At 42.0% G+C, this 27,466-nt stretch overlaps 1 protein-coding gene and 1 long non-coding RNA gene across 4 annotated transcripts in view; one reads left to right on the top strand and one right to left on the bottom strand.

Moving 5' to 3' along the window:
* The first annotated feature begins 455 nt into the window (after positions 1-455).
* On the top strand, positions 456-26,694 carry LOC113252773 (uncharacterized). Of its 2 annotated transcripts, none has more exons than XR_003315013.4 (3): positions 456-1,391; positions 15,384-15,523; positions 24,893-26,694. It is a non-coding gene; the product is annotated as an uncharacterized LOC113252773 (long non-coding RNA). The 2 variants fall into 2 exon arrangements; XR_006409097.3 differs by having other exon boundaries at positions 457-1,319.
* DEPTOR (DEP domain containing MTOR interacting protein) overlaps positions 3,215-27,466 on the bottom strand; it is a 136,064-nt gene continuing 111,812 nt past the window's right edge. The window contains exon 9 of one of the 2 annotated variants that reach the window (XM_044382623.3): positions 3,215-3,928. In XM_044382623.3, the coding sequence (XP_044238558.1) occupies positions 3,917-3,928 (12 nt within the window). In that variant the 3' untranslated portion in view covers positions 3,215-3,916. Of the gene's footprint in view, positions 3,929-4,223; positions 9,510-27,466 lie in introns of those variants that run through there. The other variant, XM_026495508.4, reaches the window with a different exon arrangement.

Here is a 27,466-nt window from a genome sequence, read left to right as displayed (position 1 = left end):
TCCCATTCCATTTCAAGCACAAACAGCTCTAGAAACAGTTTTTCACTTTTTTTTTTTTTTTTTTGAGAAACAGCAAATGCATAGGTGGGTGTGGAGGGTAGGGAAGGGGGGAGATGGAGAGAGAGAGAATATGAAGTAGGCTTCATGCCCAGTGCAGAGCCCAACCCGGGGCTCCATCTCATGACCCTGAGATCATGACCTGAGCCGAAATCAAGAGTCTGACGCTTAACCGATGGAGCCAGCCTGGCACCCCTCTCAGATCTTATGTAGTTCAGACTGGCAGAAAGAAAATCTGAAAACAAAACAAAACAAAACAGGGGTTCTTTGTCTAACAGACTCACTGGGCTGACGTTCGCAGACGCCAATCTTAGAGCCCACGGCACTTGTTTCCTCCGTTTCTGGTGTTCAGCTCCACACCTGGGAGCCTTCCCACTTAATAATTAACTAACCTTCATGTTCCCACGTCACATGCTCCAAGGTTTCCCCAGGTTCGGGAGTAAGGGCTCTCTATTCTCCTTCTTCACCTTTCATAGCGGCAGGAACATCCAGATCTTTCAAACTCTGGGCTCCTCTCACGGTTTTGGTACACACACATACACATCTTCAAAGTTGAGGTGACAGATCAAATGTTCTTCTTTCTTCCTTTCTCTTCCTCCTCGCTGTCCGACCCAGCCCGAGTCTCATCCACTCTGGTTGGACCTCAAGAGGTGTCCTCAGCCCCCTTCATACAGTTTGTATCATCCATCAGCCTTTGTGGACTCAGGCATTTCAGACTTCAGGGAGAAACAAGTTTAATATTTAATCCCAAGGGAGCAAGGGGAATGTAGAATAAGATATGGAGTCCCAGGAGGCAAAGAAAGAAGGTCACATCGGTTGAATGACAGGCAAAGGGAAAGGGAGCTGTCAAATCCTGGATGTAAGCACACGGGACACTTTGCCAAGTTCTTCACAGAGCGCTCCTTTCTTCTGCTCCAGGACATTCGTCAGACGTACAAGGCAAGCAGCAGCCTGTGCCTGCACGCCGTGCCTGCCCAGAGCCTGTGCTAACAGAAGCACGCTGGGGGGGCGCGTGGGGGTTCGCTTACATAATTCCCGCATGAATCTCCGAAGCCTCTAGACTTAGGAAGCTGCCCGCAAAAGACAAATGGAGGGATATCTCCATTAACGTTTGCTCAGGAAACCTTCGTAACTTCTTGATACTCACGAATGAGCTGCCGGTGTACCCTGAGAAAGAGCGTTTGCCTGGGAAGGAAGGCACGACGGCTGATTACTTTCACTGTTTCCTTAACAGGCTGTCAAACTGCCGGGGACCCGATCAGGTAGGAAATGGAGAATATGCAGTGTGGTGAAATTACTCTATATGAGATCTGGAGTTTCAAAGATCATGTTTGGTAAGTTATTTGTAATTTTTGGTTTCAAATTGAGGTAGCTATATAACCAAAGCAGAATGATTTTTACTCTCTCCCAACATACAGCCATAAATTCCTACCCAAGCTGCGCATGTCCTTGTTGCTCACTACCACAGGAGTATGGCCAAGGTGACAGGGTGGGTGACTTAATGTTCTCAACCGAATATAGCGATGATCATATGTATTGCTCTAACCCTTCTGTTAGCTAGTCTATGGCAAAAACTAAAATGTCTATGGTTGGTGATGAAGATATATATATATAGACAATCTTGTGAATTAGCATGTGTCAACATGACTGATAATTAGCATATAGTAATAATAATAGCATCAGTAGTTATTTTTAAAGTACTATGTGCCAGCCACTGTACTAAGACCTTCAAATGTATTAACTAATCTTCATACTAGCCTCCTGAGATGATTCTATCATTTAAAAATGAGAAAACCAGACACAGGAAGATGTACTGAGAAGAGCATCGACTAACATTCTGGGACCCAGGCTCCAGTCCCACGTATCCATTAGCTGGCATGAGTTTGGGGCACATCATAACTTCTCCAGAGTTTTCTTTTCTGTTTTGTGGGCATAAAAACAAGAGAAGCATCCAGTTACTGATTATTTATTATGGATCAAGCACAAGGATGGATGTTTTACTCATGTTATCTCATTTACTCCTCACTACTGTGAGGACGGGGTCAGTGCTGTAGTCCCCATTTTACAGATAAGGAAACTGATACCTAGAGAGGTCGAGTAACTGAATGTGCTCTTGAGCATGAGAATTGGAATCTGAATCTAAGTCTCTATGTCTCAGATTCCATGCTCTTAACCCCTATGACCTTTCCAGCCTTAGTACATTTGGACTTGCTGCTTCCTCTGCCTGCAATACTCTCCTGGATTTCTCTAAAGCAGGCTTAATCCCATTCTCTAGATACTAAAGCCAACAATCAGGTTTGCAAAGAGGCTTTTGCTCCGAGCTGTTGCACTGCATAACTCCAGGGGGTACTGATCACATGTACCGTAATGAGAATGGTGTCTCGCTGGAATTGAGGAACATGGTTTTTACTGACCACCCTGTTGAAATCCTGGTCATTCGCCATCACTCCATCTGGTTTCATTTACTTCTTAGCACTTACCCCTATCTAAAATGAACTATTTTATTTATATAACTTATTTATTATCTGTGGCTCCCAAGAATATGGAAGTTTCATATAGACAGGGACCTATCTTATCTACTGTTGTTTGCCAAAGATTTAGTAAAAGACCCATAGTAGGTGCTTAATAATTATTTGTTGGATGTCCTTAAATATGTCATACTGACTTCCAATAATCCTTGCCTCATTGGAGTCACAGAGTTGTTATAGGATAAAAAGTTTCAAGACATCCTGGGCATCATGAAGATATTGATGTAGTGAGTTAGAATTACAAATTACCAATTATATTTCTATGCTATAAATTTATCAGCAAATTAGGACTCTCAGTATCATTGATCAAATAGACATTTGACAAAAATAAGTCTCAGAATATCAAGGGTCGAAGGAGATAATGACAACATATATCACTTTCATATTTTGGATGGGAGTGTACAGTGACCCACCACTTTGGAAACTCATTAGATATGTCCTTGTTAAGTTAGTACTCACGTTTGCCATGACTCAGCAGTTCTTCTCCCAAGTAAATACCTAAGATAAATTCCTTTGCTTATTCCCAGGAGATGGTAGAAGAGCTCATAACAACCCCAGGATTGATGATGACAACAACAGTGGAAACAACCCAAATGCCCATGACAAGAAAATAACTTGGGCTCTAGAAATTTTTTTTAAAGATTATTTATTTATTTATTTGACACAGAGAGAGAGACAGGCAGCGAGAGAGGGAACACAAGCAGGGGGGAGTGGGAGAGGAACAAGCAGGCTCCCAGCGGAGGAGCCTGATGTGGGGCTCGATCCCAGAATGCCGGGATCACGCCCTGAGCCGAAGGCAGACGCTTAACCGCTGTGCCACCCAGGCGCCCCTGGGCTCTAGAAATTTATGTAGCTGTGAGAAATGAATGAGTTACGACTACACGCAAAAATCTAGAAGAATCCTAGTCATATAATCCTGAACGAAAACATGCAAGTCTCAGAAGATTATATAAAACTTGATGCTCTCTCAAAAAAGTACATTTTTAAAAAAACTTAACAATTATGAAAACAAGAGAATGGTAAAGTCAACACTCACAGCTGTGGTTACTTTGGGTAAGGGAAGGTGGAGGACACGGTTGTGAAGGAAGACACGGTTAAACGTAAGTTGCTGTCAGTGTTCTGGTTCTTGGGTTACATGGTAGTTTCTTGCATTAAACCACCTGCTTCAACACCACGATTTCATATCCCACCCCACCCCCACCCCTTCAGTGAAGAGAACACTTCTAGGAGGCAGGCCCAAAGGTGACTCAAAGGATGAGCTGGGTCCAGGGTCGTATCTACTGAGTTTTGTATTCCCAGGGCCTATATACACTGTTGATCAAGACATAGTCTCAGCAAGGTTTCTGGAAGGAAGGAAGGAAGGAAGGAAGGAAGGAAGGAAGGAAGGAAGGAAGGAAGGGGGAGAAAAATGTAAAGATTTTTGGTTAATATTGAGTGTAATCTAATCACTTACCCCTATACTTTACCCTGCTCCCACACATACTGAATTATGTAATCAATTTCCTAATTAGTTGAAAATAAAAAAGAACTAACATTCTCCCAGAGTAGTAAACAACGACATAACATTTTTCCATATGGACTATTCCATAATACTCATCAATACGGGGCTATGTAGGGAGAAAATGATTCCATATGAAATACAGTACAGAAAAAGCTTTTTAATGGACTTTTTTTTTTCCAGGCAAAAAAGCGTCAGAAAACATCCATCATTAAGTAGTGTTACAAATGGCACTTTCGGCTACATTAGAGAATTACATATGAGTCCCACGTGTTTTCTTGGATAGGTTAGTAGTAGAGCAACTTTATAATGCAACTCTTTCTTAGGATAAAAAACAGCTAATTTGTCCTACAAGACAGGAAGAGCTGTAAACCCAAAGTCACCGTTTTAAAAATTTAACATTTATTTCCTACTATACAATCTATTTTCATGTTATAATTTTAAGTATTATGCTACAGTTCTTAAAAGGGAAAACATAAATTTCAACCTAATTTAAAAATAAACATATATATTAAGTACATATATTAATGCATTTGATAATATCCTATGCTAACTTTGATGACGAACCTCATTTTGGTATGCTGCAGATTTGTCCTTTTGGTGTTGAACTGAGGAAAAGCATATTACACCTGAAATTCTGCCTTCAATGAGTAAAACAATGCTCAGTGGTATCAACGGATTCTAACCATTTGGCAAGACTCAAATGTTCCATCCAGAGTTATTCTGCTGAAACCGAAACAGGATTAATACTCAACAGGAGAGAGTAGTTAATGTCACTTTAAAATAGGTCTTGAAAGTTGACTATTGTCACAAATACCTGAAGAGTATTTGGAAATGTGACATTCCATTTTGAACGGAAAGCAATGATTTTTCAATTGTTAATTGCCACCACCCCAATGCACTCACCTTTTATAAGATAGCATGAAGGTGACTGCATCTAATCTACTCAAATGTGGATATCTTCTTCCTGTTACCCAACAGTTCACATTTAATCCCCTTACCAATTTATGCAACTATTTATCAGAGATTAATAGTAAAACATCACACAATTAGGACCAACCCAAAAGGCAACTGCTTTTTTTCTCTCTACAACAGAAATAACAAACATGGCTTTCAAATTTCACCGATAACACATTTTACACTAATGAAGAAACCAAAGATTTCCACCTCCATCACAAAAACATAGACACACGACAGAAACACTTGAAAAATCAAAAGTATTTTCTCTGGGAACAAAGCCATTTCAGGGTTTCTAAGTTAGTGAAACCACACACACAATACACTGAACCCCCCCCCCCCACACACACGAAAGAAAAGCTCTTAGGAATATTGCTTACTGTTAATTTAGAATAATTCTTGATGTTACATTTAGAAATGGAGTTCCTAAATTTTAAAACAATTCACCTCTTAAAATATCACACAAAATACTTATTTTTTAATGATATAATTTCACAATCCACGGCCTGAGTCCATTAAAATGTATCCCTTCACCTTCACAGGCAGACAGCACTACTTGGTTTTATGAACACCCCAGAGCTAAAGGCCTATCTTCACCACATTTGGGTCCACTACAGAAAGCTATCTTGTAAAGGACATATGATTAGAAGGCAGAAGACTGGTGTCTAACCCAGGCTCTCGCCCTAGCAAGCCTCACAAGCAGGGGTGAGCCACCCGAACATTCCACACCGCAGTGTGCTCATCAGGAAAATGAGGACGTGAAACTGTGCTCTCCATGGCTCCATATGGCCCCATTAGTTTTGTGTTTTCCAATTTTGAAGTTTTCTTTAGGCACTGGGCTTTAGGCACAACTTAATATCAAACTTCTACCCAGTGTGTGGTCAGTAATTTGCATCTGGAAAGCTGAGCCTTTCAATAACTAGGTAGCTCCTTGGTCCTTTATCCCATGAATGGTGAGTACCTACTTTTGGTGGGTTAACTGTAGCCACACATTCTTCGCAGCTCCTCCTATCAAAGGTAGAGTCCCTTCCCCACCTCTTGATTCTGAGCTCGTTTAGTGACTTGCTTGGACCGACAACACGCTACGGAAGTATCACTGGGTGACTCTCCGGGCAAGTCCACAAAAGGTCCTTGCAGTTTCCATTCTTACCTTCTTTGATCTTGTAAGGCCTAATGAGGACTCCTGGGAGCTCTGGGGAAAGGCCACATGGGATGGAATGGAGGCACCTCAGCCAACAGCGCAGGCCATCTGTGAGACACAGGCGCAGAGCCCTCCTAGACCACAAATGTTCGTGGGAACCCACCCAGCACCACCTGGACCAGTGGCTGGCCATGCCAGCAGAGCTCTGCCCAAACTGCCAACGTACAGGATCATGAGCACATAGAATGGGAGGAGCCATGTTTGGAGTGGTGTGCTAGGCAGCCATGGATAGCTGATACACTACTGTGTCACAAATGGTGCCAGGTGAAGGGAACACCTGGGTAACAAGACACAGTCCCATTCGGCCAATGCTCAGAGTGTAGTTAGGGAGACAGACATGTGAGGGACAACCCCAAAGTAATTATCATCTGTGCTGTAATCATAGGGGGTTGATTCATAAGGGCCCATGGGAATTTAGAGAAGAGGGGTCAAGCCCGGAATGAGGGAGCTGGCAATGGTTTCTCAGAGAAGACTATATCTAAGGGGAATTAATTGGACAGATTTCTCCAGGCAAAGAAGGAGAAATCATATTCCAGAGAGGAGAAGCTACATGTGGAAAAGCTGGAGGGAGCTAAATAGTGCCAGATGGGAATGGGAGCACTCACTTTAATTACCATGTAAGGAAGTTGGGGGGCAGTTGCTGAGGAGTAGCTAAGGTGAAGCTCTCTTGACCTTAAGTAGAATTCTCAAGCATTTGGCCTTTAAACTGAGGGTGCTGAGAGCCAAAGGAAGAAATAGTTCCTCCCTCTTTGCTTTCCTTCTTTCTTTCCTTTTCTTCCCTTAGTATTCATTTGACCAAAGATATCAATAACATTCTCTGAATCAAAGAAATTCCACAGGCAGGAAGCTGAATGGAGTAAAGAAAGACAGACGCTTCTCTGGAGCTTACATTGATAAAGGGAAGTGATATTATGCCAGGGCCCAAGATGATGGGCATTGGGACATGAGTACAAAGTACAGACGGCCGGCAAGAAGATGCCATCGTCAAAGCTGGTCCTCCTTCTTTTGTCACTTAATGAACACCTGAGCACAGGCAGCCTTTAAGACTCATCTTTTAAAGATGTCATAAAAACTTTTCGAGCTGAATCATAAGGTCTCCCTCTCACTAGTTGTGTGGCCTCAGGCACATGACTAACCTCTTGATGAATCAGCTTCCTCGGCTGTAAGATGGAGATAATAGCGATATTGACCTCACAGGTCAGTAGGAATAAGTGATGTATAGTTTTAGCACAGCACTGGGTACAGAATAAGCCCTAAACAGTAGGTCCCTAAATGGGGAAAGGCTGGGGGAGGGGTGGTAACATGGGCTCTAGCATTAAACAAACCCATGTTCGAATCCTAGCAGATCTCACAGCTGTGTGAACATGGAAGTTGAAGTTTGCTCAGACTTAGTTTCCACATCTGAGAAATGAGGATGATAATACCCTTCTTGGAGGGTTGGGGTTTTTTTTTAAGATTTTATTTATTTATTTGAGAGAGACAGTATGCGCACAAACATGGGGGAGGGCAGAGCGAGAGGGAGAAGCAGGCTCCTCCACTGAGCAAGAAGCCAGATGCGGCTGGATCCCAGGACCCGGGGATCATAACCTGAGCCAAAGGCAGACACTTCACCAACTGAGCCACCCGGGTGTCCTTGGAGGGTTTTGATGAATATTTAAAGAGATCACATACGTTAAGTGCCGCAGCACAAAGCCTGGCATACAGTATAAACACACATACACACAGACTGCTACTAGTTCCCAAATGTAGATCCACGGTTCTAATGTTAGACATTCTATATTACTTCAAAATCCTATTCTCTGACTAAAGCTAAGATCAGAAAAGTTGGATTACTAGAAACATATATATGTAACATCTTTAGCACGGTATGTCCATTTCATCAGTACCAATACATTATGATAACCTATCACAAAGAGAATGGCTGAGGTACAACATTCATATTTCACTTTGTTAATACGCGATAAGAAGGTAACCTGGTTGTTCAGAATGCATTATATGGAATAAAGAATCTGGCATTCCCTGACTACCTAATTTGGCACTTCGAGGAATTTCCTCTATACACCAAGCCCCCAAATGCATTCTTTTCTAAGCCAAAAAAAGGAACATGCATATATACAGTGAGCTGAAAAATGACAACACAAGACGATGTTTTGGTGAAAAATAATCCCGCCAAATAAGCAGGACATGTCATTCCTTAGAATATGTTACACGAGAAAGCTAGTAAAAATTCAGGCCAACAAGGCAATTTAATTTCAAGTTTTATCACATATGGGCAAAGCTCTAGATTACTTCACTTAAAAAGGAACAACTTCAAAGTGAAATCTTGCCAGAGGCTTGATATGTGTATAAACAAATTCCTCTGTTTTGACATTCAACATACTCTGGATTAATTCTAGAAAGCTTCTGTAGCTGATTGATAAGACAAAATTATTTAGGCTCGGAAAGAGAAAATAATCATAAGTAGTATCTCCCTACTTATCCCAACTATATTCATCACAAGTTTTTTTGTTTTCTAACAAATATCATAATCAAAAACATATGTTAGAAGTTGATACTAAAGGCAGGCATTAAGAAAAAGTCATTTCTAAATGGCTTTTAAGCACTTGAATGCTTTAGAACCTTCTTCAACATGCTAGTTAACAGGTACTATTCCTTTGGATGTTGCTTTAACTTGAAGCTTGGTGAAATACAGATCCTTTCATAAACAGTTCCATGTCCATTCTGGTAAAAGAACAATTTAAAATCTGTAATAACTACTCTATTGACTCCCATGAGGGGATTTTAGCATGTTGCTGTTTTGGCCAGAGAAGCATTTCAACAACTTTCTGCGAACTAAGATAAAAAACAATGGCTGAGAACTACAAAGAGAAATCGAGTAAGGCAATTCTACTATGTCAGGAAATTCCATTTCTCAATTTTTTTCTACACTGACGTAAATTGGTTTTTTTAAAAAGATGATCTACCCGGTTCTTCCACATTCAAACAGTGTATGAAACTCAAATCAAGATGTGTATGTATGGAGAAAAGATTTGTGCGTCCAAAACCATCCATGTGTATGGAAGTCTTGTCATTGCATTGCTTTGTGTTGTGCTGGCTTTGGTCATCCTCAGGCCACTGAAGGGCCAGGATGTCCACCTGCTCAGCACTCTAACTCCTCCATGACTTCCATGACGATCGTCCGAGGGCCCGTCAGAATCAGATTGCTCACGGTCCGGTAGTCGACATGCAGCACATTGAGCCCATTTACAGAAACAACAAACTGACAGACCTAAAGGAAAAACAAAGAAAAAGTAGTTATTACTGCTCCTGCTTTTCCATAGACCTCTAATGAAGTCATTATGTATTTCTAACATCTAACATTTCTTAAAATACCCAGCTGCACCCAGCTGATGACAACGATTTCCAAGAATCTACACTTTTTCTGGAAGGCGATATAATAGAAAAAGCATTTGGCTTAGTGTTTCACAAAATTAGGATTAAATCCTAATTTAGCAATTTACAAGCTTAAACTAGATATTTAAATTTCTGAGCTTCATTTCCCTCAACTCTAAACTAGGAATTAATAATAATAATAATAATAATAATAATAATAATAATAATACCTACCTTATAAGATGTTTTAAGAATTAAATGAAGTGAAGTACATCAAGCTTCTACTGCCGTGCTCCGAACCAGTGGAGTACTCAATCCATTTTGACAGTCAGTGTTTATGGCTGTTATTCATTTGGACTCAATATTTAGGCAGACCCTATGGCCCACTGTTCCCAAGATAGTCCTCTTTTCCACCTACTGTTTTTGAATGATTATTAATAGTGCTTCCTTTCACTTGCCGAGGTGTCCCCATTGAGATGCTCAATTCCACACATTTCCCTATTTCCCAGCCTTGTGAAAGTGGATGAAGCCAACAAAGGGCAGCTTTTACACTAAGTATTAGTTAACCTGTGGTAGGAGAGAGAGTTACGATTTAAAAAAAAAAAAAAGCACCACTCAGTATTGAGAGACCACAGCGAGCTTCATAGTGATCCACAGCTCCTGCCTCAAAGGGAGGTACTTCGCTTGAGGTTAGTGGTGGCATCAGACGCTGGGTACTTTCTTATTTAGCTGACACAAATTAACAGATGGTACATCTGTTGTGTGTCTGAAGAGGCGGACATTGGATATATGAGTAATTTATGTACCTCCAATAGAAAAATGGAGAGACACACAGATCTCCAGATGTCAGTGATAAGTATAGCTAATTAGCAAAACAGAATCAAACAGAATATGTCTTTACAGCGTCTGGCACAGAGTAGATACAATATCCCCAACCCCCAACGATATCGATGTCCTAATCCCTGGAACCTCTGAATATTTAGTTTACATGGCAATGGGGAGCTAGGGTTACAGATGGAATGGGTTGCTAATCAGCTGATTTTAACATCAGGAGACTACCCTGAGTCATCTAGGTGGGCCTAATGTAACTGCAAGCGTCCTTATGAGAGGGAGACTCGAAAGCCGAAGGCAGAAGTAGATGTCACAACAGAAGCAAGAAATTGGAGAGAGAAGAGAAAGGGGCCAGGAGCCAAGGGATGCAAGTGGCCTCTATTAGCTGGAAAAGGCGAGGCAGTGGATTCTCCCCTCTGAAAGCCCAGAAGGAATGCGGACCTGCTGACACCTTTAGACTCCTGACTCCAGAACTAAGGCAATACATTTTCTTTGTTTCAAGCTGCCAAGTTTGTGTCAATTTGTAACAGCAACAATAGGAAACCAATGTAGTAACTCAATAAATATGCATCGTTGAATGAATTGAATGTATCAATGCATCAAGCAAAAAAAGCACAACTTTGATTGAGCCTGAAGGGTTTCTTGCTTCTTATAAATTATCCCCTCACTGAATAGGAAAATAAGAAAATAAAAAGGAGGAAAGAAAAGAATACAAAAGGGAAGAAGGGAGAGAAGATCGAGAGATGGAAGGGAAAGGAGACTGTCTGATTGAGATTGATTTAATGTCTCCCATATCTGTTGTTATCATCATGTTTCTTTACAATGCCTCGGTTATTAATATGCACACCCGATTGTTAATTAATTACTTTAGTGTTGATGACTCAAAGAATGGAAAATATGAAAATAGTTTGAAAATCACCATTTCCTTTTCTTATATTCTGAGTAGGTAATAACAGTATCAGCTCAAACACTATTGATATAATATAAATAATATGAATTATAAGTTTTTAAAACAAAATATATTTTAAATATGAAAATAAAATAAAATATATAAAGTAAATATGATAAAACACTGTATTATTAAGTGTAAAAATACCTATACCTATTCCTCAAACCAAAATTGGAAAGTATTAGAAGGGCAGCTATGGATGGAAAAGATGTGGGATTTGGAAAAGATATGGGATTTGGAATTCAATGATAAGGATTTAAGTCTTTGGCTCCTTTGTTTGATGACCTTCATCAAGTCATGTCTTCTCTACCATGTCTCAATTTATAAAAGAGGCTTAGGTAAACATGCTTATCTGCACGGGCTCAAATTAGATAATGAATTTAAAACCTCTTTGCACATGTCAAGCACTAGACTGCTGGTTTCTATGAACTCCATTCTCTTTAAAAATACCCACTTCCTCTGCGGTCACATGCAAAACAAAATGGCAAGTGGACTGTGGTAAGCAAAGTGGTTATTTACATAATGAACACTTGCTGTTGTCATGAACCTCAATATTTTCCACTCCCAACCTATATTGCCATGGCATCTTTGTCTATAAGGAGACCACACCATCACTGTTTCTCCTTGACCATTTCCATAAATCTGTCCTCAGGGCACATCTTGTACAGAATCAGCAGTTCTCAACCATGACTGAAGTCGTGGTCATAATCAAAGTCATACTAGCAGGTTACAGTCCATCCTGAATGAGCCACAGGTAATTTGCAGGAGGGCAACTGAGCACTAATTTACAGTAGACATTCGTGCTGCTTTGTTTTTTCTGCTCCAGCATACTCATGAGCCAAAGAATAAGAGAAATTCCACTCCCCCCTGCTGCAGAGTGCTAACTTTAGACCTGGGTCTTTCTTTCCTCCAAAGGGATGAATAAGTAGCCTTTTTTCAGTTGCCAAATGAGAAGGCAGTAGCTGCCAGGTGAGCCCACGCTCCGGCTAACCCTTCACGGGCTCCCTAAGGTGAGATGTGTCTCTGCATCACCAGGGATTACTTTTAGCATTTAGTCTCAACCGACATTGTATTCTGTCTCTCTCACATATTGGTTGTTTGTTTTCATTGACCAACACTTAAAAAGTAGGACATTTCCACATAAAAATCCAGGATCTGGCCTCTCTGGAACAATCTAAGGCTCTAATAACACCGGGTCATAATGGCCACTTGTCAATGGCTAAGTAGGGGCTACCTCTAGTAGATGTTCTCTCATTTGCCATGGTCCACACCAGTTCCTGTTTTCCTGCCACCTAGTGAACGGACATTGGAGTCTATAACCCCTTGATCTGGGGCCACCAGAGGGAAAGAGCTGAAGGGAGGGAGACTTGGTGCTTCAAGAACTAAAGGATGCCAAATGTCTGTCAGCTGATGAAAAGAGAAATAAAATTTGGTACATTCATATCATGGAATATCATTCAGCAATAAAAGGGAACCAACTACATGCTACAACATGGATGAACCTTGAAAACATTATGCTAAGTGAAAGAAGTCAGTCACAACAAATAAGTCCATTTACATTAAAAGTCCAGAATGGACAAACCCAGGGAGACAGAAAGTAGATTAGTGGTTGCCTAAGGCTGGGGCACAGGGAGGTATGGTAGTAACTGCTCATAAGTATAGGGTTTCTAGCCCACTCAAATAGTAACCAACTTGCAATCCTCAAAAATATTTGTTTTATTAAGAAAAAAAGTATAGGGTTTCTTTCAGGGGTGGCAAAATATTCTAAAATTGATTGTGGGGATAGTTGCATAACTGTGAATATACCAAAAATAAGTGAGATATACACTACATGGTATATGAATTCAATCTCAACAAAGTTGTTATTAAAAAGAACTGGAGGGAAACGGGAGCTGATGCAAACAGTGCATAGATTTCTGTAGACTGGAGAGGGTGGTTGCAGGATTGGCTCAAAGATGGGCTCTTACAGACCTCCCGATGATTACAGGGGCTCTTGCAGGCTACAGAATTGGAATGGTAAGGGCTGTGATTGGAGGATGGGCATTCAGTGGCTGCTGTTCAGGACCTATGCCCCGGAGTTCAGGGGTGGAAAAGGGGCAGCCTTCAGGGCCAGCTGGACAAGGAGCACGGGCAGCACAGTGGTCAAAGTCCATGTTATTGGGCTGCCTAAACCACAGGATGGGGCTGGGGGACCTATAATCCCAAAGGGGAAGAGCATGGGCAATGGGACACAAAATAATATTATACTGGACTTGTCATCAACCCTGGTGAGTGGTGACTTGGACTGCACTTAATTTTAGAAAAAGGTGATTTTGGGGCCACCTGGGTGGCTCAGTCAGTTAAGTGTCCAATTCCTGATTTTGTGTTTTTGGTTTTTTTTGTTTTTTTTTAATAATAATATTTTTTATTATATTATGGTGGTGAATTGGACTGCACTTAATTTTAGAAAAAGGTGATTTTGGGGCCAACTGGGTGGCTCAGTCAGTTAAGTGTCCAATTCCTGATTTTGTGTTTTTGGTTTTTTTTGTTTTTTTTATAATAATATTTTTTATTATATTATGTTAGTCACCATACAGTACATCCCTGGTTTCTGATGTAAAGTTCGATGATCCATTAGTTGCGTATAACACCCAGTGCACTATGCAATACGTGCCCTCCTTACTACCCATCACCAGTCTATCCCATTCCCCCACCCCCCTCCCCTCTGAAGCCCTCAGTTTGTTTCTCAGAGTCCATAGTCTCTCTGAGATCACTATCTCAGGATTGTGAGATGGAGCCTCACATCGGGCTCTGTGCTCAGCGGGCTGTCTGCTGTGGATTCTCTCTCTCCCTCTGACCCTCCCACTTATACTCTCTTTCTCTCTAAAATAAATAAATCTTTAAAAGAGAGAGAGAGAGAGAATCTCAAGCAGACTCCACACTGAGCACAGAAACCAACATGGGGCTCAATCCTAGGACCCTGAGATCATGCCCTGAGCTGAAACCAAGAGTTGGACCTTAACTGACTGTGTCACCCAGGTGCCCCCGTAAATAAATGTTTAAAATTTTTTTCTTTTATGGTAGCTGGTTTCTATCACTGGCCACCCATGATCACCAGTATAATGCTTATGAACAAACGGAGTCTCGAAGAGGTTATTTGCTCAAGGTCACACAACGAAGTGCCACATTTGGAATTTGAACTCCATATGACTCCACAGCCCCCACATAAATACACGTTTATAAGGTACAATGTATATATGCAAGTTTGAGGAATGCAGAGAATAGTAGAAGACACATGTTTTTTCTCTTTGCTTAACCATTAATTAAACAGTCTAGGTCCACTCAGATACTTGTGACACTGATGTTCAGGGTCTTCCAGCTTCATAAGAAGGTTTTTACTCAGTTAATATTGGATTGCTTTTGTGCCATTTAAAATCCTGAACTTAGATATTTATTTCAGTTTTTTTTCTTGCATGATAAGGAAAAAAAAGCATTCCAAACATTTATCATGCTTGTATTCAAGGTAGTATCTTTGGAGTCAGGCTGTTTGTAAAAACGTCATCTCTCCCTAAGTGAGTCCTCACAACTGCTGTGGTTCCTGCAGTTCCAATGTCCTGTTACTAAAAATGTGCAAAATGATCTGGACAACGCAGGTAGCATCGTGCAACATCTTCAGTTACAATGGACTTGGAATTAGCATCTATGGTACGCTATGTTCTACAAATAAACACACGTTACAAGTAACCACAGGAAGCACACCGCCTGGGAAAGATTTTTTTTTCTCTTCTATATTAAAAAGCACACACATACACAGAACATGTTGACAACCTCTGAGTAGATCTATCCTAGGTACATATTACCTCCTACCTAGGGTCAGGGAACTTAGATGCTACCCGCAGGCGGAAATGAGAATTTAAGTGAGGGTGTGATGCTTTTCTTCTGCTTATAATTATCTGTATCAGATCTGTTTTCAAAGCTTTTATGGCAATTCTCTCATTTCCCGGTTCACAGAAAAGAGATCAATCATGAGCTCCTGGAGCTGCTCTAAACTCATTTCCTCCAAGAACGGTAGTACCTTGACTTTATAAAGAAGGGATATGGAGGACGTCATCCTTAATGAGAAGGAAGAAGCACACCTTCCTAAGTCATACGTAAGTGATTTCTGAGCAAGGAGGCAGTGGAGAAAAGTCCTAAAAAACCACTGTAGGTCTGGTAAGAGTTAAAGGGAAGACAGGAGTAGGACTCAGCACATTTCAGGGTGTGATCAGGTTGGGATGAATACCTAGGCTGAACTCCAGCTTCCCTCCTGATAAGGAGCCAAACCAACGAAATAATCTTGCCTCTTAATTCCTCTCCTGTGCCGGTCCTGGCAGATGCCGGATAACCCTACAGATGGATTGAGTGCCCGTGGGATTGCACAATTGCACATTCGTCCTTGTATGGCTAGGGTTCCATCACAATCATTCAATTGTTATCCAAAGTGGGAGTGAGGTTGGAAAGAAACACTACACCTATGGTTACGTAAGTGTCTTCTTACTGCCATGGAAATCTGCATTCATCAAGACACTCGCATCCCTGAAATGACTGCACTCGTGTGAAAGCTACTCTGGCTTTTTTCTCTTTTTTCTTTGTGTTCTTGAAGGAGGAAGGATTGGAGGGTAAGCCTGCTTCGGGCTTTCCCTCAAAATAACAAACCTTTTAGCAAGACAGAGACCGAGAGATAAAGTTTCAATACTATGATTATAATATTAATTGATACAAATTTCAAAAGTAGGCAACTAACCTGTGATCTTAGAATTCTTGGGTAATAGTTTCACTAGTAGCTCATTTTGTAATAAATTGAGATGTGCCTAAATTGTACATTTCTATATAGTGCAATAAAATTGTTTTGACTCTTACCTTTATAATGCACTAGTAATGGGACTTTGGACAACTTACAAATTCCCTGAGTTGTACTTTACTCATCTGTAAAATGGGGATCAAGTTTATTATGAGGATCAAATCTGATTAAGTACTAAGCCCAGTGTTTAATACCAATGAGACATTAAATAAATACTGGTTTTTCTCTTCTATCTCTCTTCCCACACAATCTCTCCCCCCAAATAGCCCCGTGAATGCAGATTGTTGAAAGGAAGACATACCAACCATTGCATGGTGTACACCCAGGAAAGCCACTTTGGGTTCTGGTTTGGGAGATGGAAATTGATCCTGAATTAGTTTTATTTATTGAGATCAAATACTAAAAATAAAAATAAAAATCAATACAGGGGGATAAGAGAGATTTTTTTCCTTAAGCTAAGAGAATCCCACAAGGATAAAGAATGCAGAAACCACTGTAAACAATCAGCATAATTTTAAAGGCAATCGAGTATGGAATTCCTGAAGGAATCACTGGTCCTGTCTGTAGGATACTCACTTTAACAAAGTTGCTACAGAACTAAATTAAGCTGAGTCAAGATGTGCTAGTTACTTCTATAGAATGAATTCCTTACATCTATCGAAAGCTTTACGTATATGAAAATATTCACATTCAGCAAGGATAAAACTTAGGAGTTTTAGACACTGCTGTTGTAAATAAGTTGTGTCTGTATTTAGTGCATAATAGCCTTGACAGCAGAACATTGTTCTTGGGAGGAAAAAAAAAAGAAAAGAAAAGATTTGCAGCTGTATGTTTAGTCCCATAAATCGCTCCACCAAATATGCAACTGGCTGGAGAGTGAGTGGTGTGGGAGGAGGCAGAGATCCAGTTTTTGGACAAACACAGGATTCTCTCTCCAGAGAATTAGTGTTCCTCTAAGTTCTGCATTTACCAGCCTGCTATATGGCTCTGTGACGTCCGCAAACAACAGACTGTGCAACCAGCCTTGAAGGAAAGTCAAGGATGTGGAAGAATGACTTTCCCAATAAAACAACAAAAAGCAACACTAAAGAACTTTTGTTTCAAATTGAGAAATTCCAAGTGCCTGCTGGTTTCAAACAGAATCTGCCCCCTTCCAGCCCAAATCGACCAAAGGTCTGCTTCAGACCCAGGCTCACTCTTAGTCCACTTTACTCAGCTTGGGGGGGAGGGGCGGCAATCAAGGGAGACCGTGGTGTACTTCAAGGAGTGGGAGATACGGGGTCCACTGGACTAAGATTTCCAAAGTTAGGATGAAAATTTGCCTTCCAGGGGGTTCTCTCTGGAGATGGGGCTGAGGATGGCTGGAAGATTTGTGGCCTGCCCTGGGGGTTCATGTCACTTTCCCACACACTGCTCTTGATTGCACTGGGACCACCTCCAAGATCTGCTTGTGCTGAGGACAGGCAGCACGCTCTTGACCTGGTGGTTCCCAAGGTTGTAAGAAGTGCTCAGGCAACGAAGAGAAGCCATGTACGCACATTATAACCACAAGATTCCTTGGACTTCCTCTGCTACTGAAGGAAAGGGATCTGTCATCTGGGAGCCTTTGTACCACAGGGTATATGCAAATTATCACTCCTACCTGCCCCCCCTTACAAAGTTGGCTTATACTGTGGATACAGAAAGTTCCTTAGAATTCCCTGAAATTGCAACCTGGGGCTGCCAGCAGCAGGAGACACATACTCTCAACGCATGTATTAACTCCCAAGGGAGCTCACAGCTAAAATAGGGAAGAGGCTCCCGAAGGTCAGACTTCCTCTCTGACCCCAAATTCTTTCCTCCACAGAAACCTTTTATCCAATTAGCTGTTTGCCCTTAGAATGCTTTTTATTATTAGGCACTTAACACCCAGAAATTATTTTTTTTCTGGATTATGCTAAAAAGCAAAATGACTATATTAAAAATTTGAAAAGACAGATTACTAAACAAGATGCAGTACACATTAAGGTTATTCATCAGGTAAATAATTACTTTATAACTTTGTTTCCACAAATGCAGTGCATTTTTCATATATTATTTCACTCATAAGGGGTGACCTATAGTGTGCTGGTGATTTCATCCAACCTTTAAGAGCGAACAAAGTCTCATTCTTTTTATTCTACCCCCCAGGTGGTGCCGCTGTGATTACAGCTAAGAATAAAACGGGGTGTGCGTGCATGCGTGCATGCGTGCGTGTGCGTGTACATGTGCGCGTGTGTGTACTTTGCAGAGATAGCACAGGTTACCAGGTACTTGGTAGTATTTTGGTGGGAAAAGTGAAAGAGTTATAAATAGGTCTAAGGGGGAGCGTGCTCTTTTTGAGCGTTTCATCTGGACTAAGTAACCTTAGACACTCTTTGTCATGGCTAATCAGAGCTGAGCACCCCTAGGGGAGGGAACTAGGCCTCCGGTTTCTGCTCTAGAAACTTTTTTTTTTTTTTAACCAGTCCCTGGGGCTATATTTGGGACCAAACAATCTGTGGGGCAAGGACACGGCCGCCGATCAGCCTACTCAGGACCGTCTCAGTTAAGGAACTTGCGCTGAAGGACCTAGGGAGGTTCCATGCTGACTTGGCTAAAGATTGGGAGTAAACCCCACCCACCCCCGCCTCCCACGGTCTAGCAATAAACAGTAGGCGTGGCCTGCACGTTATGTTCTGGATCATAACATCTTTAGCAGCCTTGCACACCAGTCCCAGAGAACCGTATGGATTTGAAGATTGGGGTTCTGTCCAATATCTCCATTCCTAGAGAAACACCTAATTCCTGGCAGAGTTGGTAACAGACTTTGCCGGGATTAGCCAGGTGGAGAAATTGAGGACCAGAAACGTAAAATAATTGAAATTGAGGACCAGAAATGTAAAATAATTGCCACACATTTGAAGGGCACCATGATATAATAGAAAGACCAAGAGTTCTGGAACCAGACAGACCTGGGCTAGTTTGGCTTCTGGCTCTGCCATGTACTTGCACAACCAGAGGCTATGACTCAATCTCTGTCAGTCTCAACTATAAAATAAATATAATATCCAGGTTATAGGGTTGTGACAAAGATTAGAGAGATGATCCATATTGAGCAACTGTCACTGTGCTCAGCATGACGCCCAATGAAAATGGGTTCCTTCTTGTTATCCCTAAAGAACATACCAGACATGACACTACATTAAGTTGTCTACCCTCTTAGGCCAGCTCCCACACCTGTGCATGTTTACTCGAATGCTAAACCACTGGATTCTGAGCCAGGTCTAAACACCCTTGCTAAGTCTTTATGCAAGAAAGTGATTAATTTATAGGTTAACCCTGGAAAATGGACCTCCATTCTGGGCATTCAAAAATGATCCAGGAAAGTGGCCCAGATGGCCACAGTCAGGTTGGTCATGTTGCTTCCATCTTTCATGAAGTACCTGAAATGAGTCATGCTGTGTACAAAACTCGAGTTTGCTAGAAGGAGGTGTTTTTGTTTTTGTTTGTTTGTTTGTTTTTTAAGCTCAGAGAGAAAAAACCAAACATGGGACTCCTATTTTAAATAGTTCATCTGTCTTGGGCCCTTACCCTAAGGAGCCAGAGGGAAAAAAGAGATAGCTTTTGCTTGCAGAGACAATGGCAGAAGCACCCTCACTCTAGATGTATAGAATACAATCCCTTGTACAGTAGCAGGTACTGGGTACAACTCCTTGAGGGCGTCCTCCCCACCCCCACCCCTCCTTTACTGGATGGCTCTCATATTCAATGTCCCCACCCCTTCCTCATACTTGTACTGAGGATAGTTAGTGGGCCTGATTTTAGGAAGAGCATGAATATAACAAACAAGAGGTGGAGCTCTGTGTAGTCAACTTGGCCAAACCAGAACTACATTTCCCAGATTTCCTTTCCAGTGTACGTCAGGTTTAAGGGGCCACAAGGAGAAATTTGCATAATATCTGGGAAACAGAAGTAAGGCAGTGAACATCACTCATGGCTGCCATGGTTAAATACAGTGAGAGGCTGTGGAGGAGTTCCAGCCTGTCCGTTCTGTGCTGCTCCACTTTCAGTTCTTCTCCCTGACTGATGGCCTTCTGACCAACCGTGGTGCCAAGCCTCCCACCTCCCAATGAGGTCATGGCCGTCCAGAGATTTCTTCACCAGCTTCCCTTACAGTCCCATTCCACAACCTTTAGAAATGAAATTTCGGGTCACCCAACCAGAAATACAGGTTTGGGAACCATAAAAAACTGAGGGGTGTGCTAAGGAAATAAATATGAAAAAAAAAAATTTTTTTTAAGCTATTTCTCTGTATATATCCTATCCCCACAAGATCAGAAGCTCCTGACAAGAATGCCTTCAGACTCTCCACAGAGTGTGAGACACTTAAGTTCCACATATAGGCCTGTAGCCCAGGATTCCAGTGTAGAGAGACATGGGGACCCCTTGGTACTCGGCCTCCTCTGATTTAGCGAAGGCAGAAGACAGTCATGCCACCGCTGGGCCTACCAAGATATGGTGTGTGCCTGCTCCTGATTACTCTGGCTCTGTGAAGTGGAACTGGACCTCGTCAACCCCAGCTGTGGGTACATGCAGGTGGCTACCCTGCCTGGAACACAGCTCAGTTAGGGTACCATGGTCCCACTGTGGTAACACAGGGGGTCACACGTAGCCATGACAAAGGCAGCTTTTTCCTTTGAGGTGCCGAGGGGCTCTGTGGGCCCTCCCTATGCAGATCTCTGGCTTTCCCCAGCCCAGCAAGAGAGCCCCAGGTAACACCTTCCCTCATGAACTTTTCATCAGTTAGCACAAACTTCTGCCAAATCTGGGCGGCCATACACACCTAGGTATGAAGAGAGAGGGAAAAGGTCAACGTTTCCTCAGCAGAGAAACATCCATCTTTTAAAACGAAAGACCCAATGTATATTTGAATTGAAAAGCAACTGACCTCCACCAGCCTTAAAACTTTCCTTGGGACGGTATGCAATCTCTTTTCCTTTTCTTCTAAAAAGCCTCTGCTGCTCGAAAAGAACAAGACCCAGTGCAATCTTCCCAGGGTACAAGGCCACAGCTGTTAACTGGCATCATCCCCATCAAATGGGGCTGAAACCCCATCCTGAAACTCCATCCCGAGGTACGGGACATGCAACAAGAGCTGTGTTTTACGCCAGCGGTTGGGGGAAGCTGGGTTTCTTGACCCACACGCGGTACCACTGTCATCACTGACAGCAGCCAAGAAGTCAGCATGAGGAAGGGCTCGCAAACGGTGTTATTGAGGTTTACGGGCTGCTTCTTGGCTTGCTTCGCTTTGGGCAAATTCTGGTATCAAAGTGGAGCTAATGCATTTCCAAATGTGCTTGTCACTGATACACCGCAAGGCAATCCCTCACGACCCCAAATACACCCTCCAAAGGCCTTCGCAGCGCGTTTCAAAAATAAACTCTGGAACGCTGTCTTGCCTTTGAATTTCAGGCATGAAAATCCGGGCAGCCCCTTGTCCAGCCACATGACGGGATTCTGCAGTATTATATCCATCTTTCGTGGAGTCCGGATGATAGTTCTCACTTTTGGCTGCTACACATTTAAGTCATGTGGGAGTTTCCAAACAGCACCCTTATCTGGCCCTCACCCCAGACCAACTGCGTCCATACCCTTGGATATGTTTGAGGAGTTTCCCCGGTGATTCTGATGCACTGGGAGGCTCGAGAAACACTGGTCTGGGCCTTAATTCAAGGAGCTTTATGCTCTTGCTTATGCTTGTTCTAAACAAGAGGATTATCTGCAAACCCAGTTCCCCAAAATGGGAATTCATGGCACATGAAGAGCTACAATTCACTTCTCGCTTGGCCCTGAACAACTTGGTTGGGTCTTGATTTTCTTACATGTAAAATGGAGTTTATAGTACGTACTCACTTCTATTCCGGGGAGTTGTGAGAATACAATGAGAAATGTGAGTCTCAGCACATGTGTTACAAAAGCAAGGCACTATTATTATAATAATTATTATCAAAAATAGTTGACCATAATAAAAACTCAAATAGCCCCAATCATATTAGTTACTAAAATGACTATGAGGATAGGGGTGCGGTGCAGGAGGGATGGAAATAGTCTAAATTGGGTGTCCGCGGGCCAAGCATCGAAGTAGATCCATCACTACTTATCAGCACGACCGGATCCTAGTTCGGGTTTTCTCACTTAACCGTGGGCGAGTCACTTCATTTAGGTGGGCCTTACTTTCCTTACTTATAACATGGGAAGGTTAGAATGGGAGATTCTTATCCTGGGGTCCATGGATAAGGTTTGGACAATCCGTGAACAACACTAAACTGTGTGCAAACGCCTCTCTCTCTGTGTCTTTGTTCCTCTTTCTCTCTCTCTCTCTCTCTCACACACATACACATACACCTTTTTTTTTTTTCCTGAGAAGGGGTTCCATAGCTGTCACTGAACTCTCAAAGAGGCATATGACCCCAAGAATCAGCAGAATCAGCAGAATCTTTCTAGCTTTAAGTTTCTGATTATTGACAGAGAAAATAATATCTACCATGGCTGTACCATGGAAATTTAACAGACATTTCTACAATGTTGAATTTCAAACACATTTCATCTAGAAAGATACTCAATGAAAATCCTGCATAAGAGCCAAGAAGAAAAGGTGAATCAACAATTATTAATCACATAATTACAATGGCTTTTGTCACCTCCCAAAAGTCAGACTAGTTTGAAGATGATATCAAGTCCCATACGACCTGCACTGGCCTAGAGAGGTCCTGGGGCCAGCGCATCCTCGGGTCTCTGCCAGCCCAGAGGTTGGGCTCCACCATGGGACTGGTGGAAGGAATATGAATTTGCATGGGGGCTGGAGGATAGATGGGGCAAGAAATAACGTCCTAGGGCAGACAGAGATGACTCTAAAATATGGGACTCAGCCAGAATAAGGACTTGAACGAGTGCCAGACAAAACACAGAAGAAGGAAAAACCAGATACTAAAGCCCTGAGTGGAACAAGGTGTCTGATGAGGTTTGGTACAGACTTTGCTTAAGGCTATCTACGATCACATCATCGAGATCCATACTTGCTCTCATGAGACACCAGGGTTCATGCTTCTGGGCTTCCAGCCAACGGAACACATTCATTCAGAAGCCCAGCTCAAATGTTGGGTATCATACTAACATCTTAAAGATCAATAGATTTGATCTGCTCAGATCCTTGGGATACAGAAAGTTCAGAGAGAAGGCTTTATTTTTTCTATTTCCCAACACTTAGCCCTTTCACTTTTAAGCATTTTAGTGATTTCATTTCTTACTTTGCAAGAACGCCATCTGTCAGTATCATGGTACTGGAGGACACAGCTATGCGATAAGAGCCAACGCAGAAGGGCCCCAAATGCAGTATTATGCTTCTGTCCCAGGATCATCTAAACCCCTGTGTTGTTAAGGGTATTTCTGGCTTCTATCTTCTCTTGATATAACCAGTTCCACACTTAAACAAAAATGACTCCAGAGAATATGATCTAGATCCGGGCATATCTGAATGCACAAAGAAGTCTTAACCTTAGGCAAAATTCTTAACCCCTACAAACCTCATTTTTTTCCACTTGTAAAAATGGAGACAATACTTTGTCCCAGGACAGAGGCGATTATAAATGAAAGAACAAACTGAGGGCTTCAGAGGGGAGGGGGGTGGGGGAATGGGATAGACTGGTGATAGGTAGTAAGGAGGGCACGTATTGCATGGTGCACTGGGTGTTATACGCAAGTAATGAATCATGGAAATTTACATCAAAAACTAGGGATGTACTGTATGGTGACTAACATAACATAATAAAAAATATTAAAAAAAAAAAAGAAAGAACAGAGATAATGCACCTGGCACAGTGCCAGCATGTAATGCCACTCAACAAATACTACTTCAATTTATCTTAGGACTGCTTTCACTTGTTCTCCACTAAATCTATTAAAAGGGTGGGACATGAGCCCCCAAACGGAAAATCTATCTTCTTATGCAAATATTTTCAGTACTGTCTGCCTTTGTAGCTGACTGAAATAATGTATTGTCTAGACATTGCCTGACATGCTCAAATCCTTTTAAAAAATAAAAATGAGTACCTGATTTGTACCAGGCAAGATGCTAGGGATTTTCAGATGAATTATCTTGTTCCTGCTAGTCTGTAGTACATATCTTATTTGTCCTTCTACCTAAGAATATAATGACAGGGCTTTGGAAATCAACCTCCAAGGATTTATTTAATATCTCCGAAATAGTAAGACTTGAATAAATGGAATCCAATTTACTGAGGTTTCTAAAAACCTTTTTGAGCACCTGTTAAGGTGTGGCAAGTGCTAGAATGAAATCCCACTGGCTACCTGCCATTCTAACAAGCCTTTTTATCCTAGTAAAGCAGAGATAGTGTCTAGATTAGAGTTTCCATCATCCCTGGCCACAGAAATTAATTTATGACTCAACAAATATTTATTGGGAATGTAGTAGAAAAAGAATTAGATGCTATCCCTGTGTTCACAGAGCACATATCCTAGAGGAGGGTTAGAAGAAGACAAATACCTATCTGTGAAGAAAATAAGTAGGGAGGGAGAAAAGAGAAAAATGAGGGGCTTGGGCAGATACTGCAGGCTTCATCCACCCTACCTCAGCCCAACCTCTCTTTCTCTTGCCCTATAGAAGCTGGAGAATGAAATACTCAAATCCTCCGCACGCCCAGAAATGACCACACAACACAATTCCAGCCAATGAGATGTGGGTGTGAAAATGCTATGAAGACTTTCCATCCTCCCTAAAGAGGAGGAGACATGTAGGGTGAGGTGTAAAAGATAAGGAGTGTCCCGTGACAAGCCATGAGAAGAGAATTCTAGGAGGAAGGAACGACAAGCACAAAAGGCCCGTGGAGAGAAAACAATCACTGATTTGAAGAACCAAAAGGTGATAATGGAGGGGAGCACGGAGGAGAGTGTCCAGGAGGTAAGATTTGAAAGACAGGTGGGGGTCAGATCATGTGGGACTGCATAGGCCACAGTAAGGCTTGTAGATTTCATGCTAAAAGCAATGCGGATGCCATGAAGGATCTCAACAAGAGAGTGGCAGAACCAGATTTCCTTTGGTTGCTAGATGGCTGCAAGAACACATGTAAAGAGAGCAGTTAGGGCCACAGTAGTCCTGGTGAGAGATGACAGGGGCTTGGAGTTGGGGAGATGAAGACAAACAGGTGCATTCGAGCTACATTTTGGAAATGTCTTGAATTGGAGGAAGAAGAGAAAAACAAGCATGACTTCTAGGTTTCCGACCCAAGCAGTTGGGTGGATGGTAATGATATTTACTAAGATGGAAGAGACTGGAGGAGGAAGAGGAATGTATAAAACAGAGCATTCAATCAACTCAATATCCATAATTCCTGCTTCCGTGATATGACCCTCTGCCAAACGGATGTTTTCCCGTTTTGTTCTCCATCATTTTACTTTCTCTCACAGGCTCTCCCTTGAGAACCATAAGCTGTAACTGTAACACCAACAACATCTGATTTCATCTGGCAGAAGAAAAGTAGTGGGTGGAATTAAGAGACTCTGACTCTAAAGGCAAACTGGCAGACTTAGCAATGACTTCACAGGGTTCATCATGGAGTTCTGAAAATGAATGAAATGTGCAAACCTACAAAAATTTGTATCTGAGACTCCAAGTCTTGCATCCAGTAATATTCCTACCAAACACACACATCACAGTTTATAATTAAATATTTGTGTGAATAATTAATATCTCCCTTGTCACTAGACTGAAAACTCCATGAGGGCAGGGACCTCACTGGATTCCCACAGGGTACCGTATGCAGTAGGTGCTCAATAAATATTTTTTGAAGGACGTTTGTACAGCTTTTTATGGTCAGCAAGAGAAACTATGGGTTGTCCCCCAGTACCCATTGTCTTCTCCCTCTTTATTAATAGAACCTCCATTTTTTCCTGGACACATGGCATCTGCATTAATTTCTTAGAGCTACCATAGCAAATACCAAGAACGGGATGGCTTAAAACAACAGAAATTCATTGTCTCATAGTTCTGGAGTCAAGAAGTATGAAATTAAGGTATCAGCAAAGCCACGTTCTCTCTGATGGCTCCAGGGGAAATCCTTCTTTGCATCTTCTAGCTTCTGGTGGTTGCTGACAATCATTGGCATTCACTGGCTTATAAATGCATCATCCAGTCCCATGGACATCTTCTCCATGTGTGTCTTCAGCTGCTTTTCTTCTGTGCATATCAGTCCCTATTTCCAAATTTCTCCTTTGTGTAAGGACACCAATCATGGACTAGCGCCCAACCTAATGACTTCATCTTAACTTGATTACCTCTGTCAAGACTCTGTTTCCTTAAGGTCACATTCTCAGGTACTGGGGATTAGGACTTCAGTGTATCTTTTGGTGGGGGGACGTAATTCAACCCATAATTGTCACTCAGAATAAACATTTCCTTCTATCTAAGTGCGGCCATGTGTGGTTATATTCTGACCAATGGGATGTAAACAGAAGTAATGGGTGCAGCTTCCAGGGAGTAACAGTGCCCTTCTCCTTCCTTCTTCCTTTATGGATGCCCAGAAGGCAAACCTCATAGTTTGAGTTCCAGCGGCCATCCTAGACCTTCAAGTGACCTTGGCAATGGAAACTGACAAAAGTGAAAATACAAAATAGGAATCAGAGACCACAGAGACACATCTCAGCCTTGGACTGACTTCTTTCCAGCTTTACATGACAAAGAAATACTAGTCTTAGCCACTGTGTGGAAGGATTTTAATGTCACTTATAAAGGAACCTAGTTGTCACTGCTCTACAGCCCCAAACTGTGGAATCTTCTGTAAGTCACACACCAGTGGAGACAGTAAAGACAGTATCACATTTACCTTTACTTTTCCAGATTTTTGGATTTGTCATTGATAAATTCAGGACATGGCTCTGGAAAGAGATTTCCAGCCTTGGTTGGGGTAGTTTTCAATTTCTTCCAGGTATAGGTGAGTCTTGGTCGGCGGGGGGGGGGGGGGGTTGCTGACTTTATACCTGGAGGCAGTCTTAGGGTTATCTGCTATTGAGGAATCCTTCAGAAGGTTGACAGGATTTGGCCTTACGTAACTATTCAGGTATGATGCAGAAAATAGGGTGACCACCTAATCTACTGAGGTCCAAGGTGCCTCAAGGTTTTTACTTCTCAGTACCTGCCCTTCCTCCTGTCTTCATGGATCTGGCACAAGGAAAGCCAGTA

Source organism: Ursus arctos, unplaced genomic scaffold (assembly GCF_023065955.2).
Source record: "Ursus arctos isolate Adak ecotype North America unplaced genomic scaffold, UrsArc2.0 scaffold_6, whole genome shotgun sequence".
Classification (NCBI taxonomy): domain Eukaryota; kingdom Metazoa; phylum Chordata; class Mammalia; order Carnivora; family Ursidae; genus Ursus; species Ursus arctos.
Note: the sequence above shows the minus strand (reverse complement) of the source record. Positions and strands in the feature narration are given on the sequence as shown.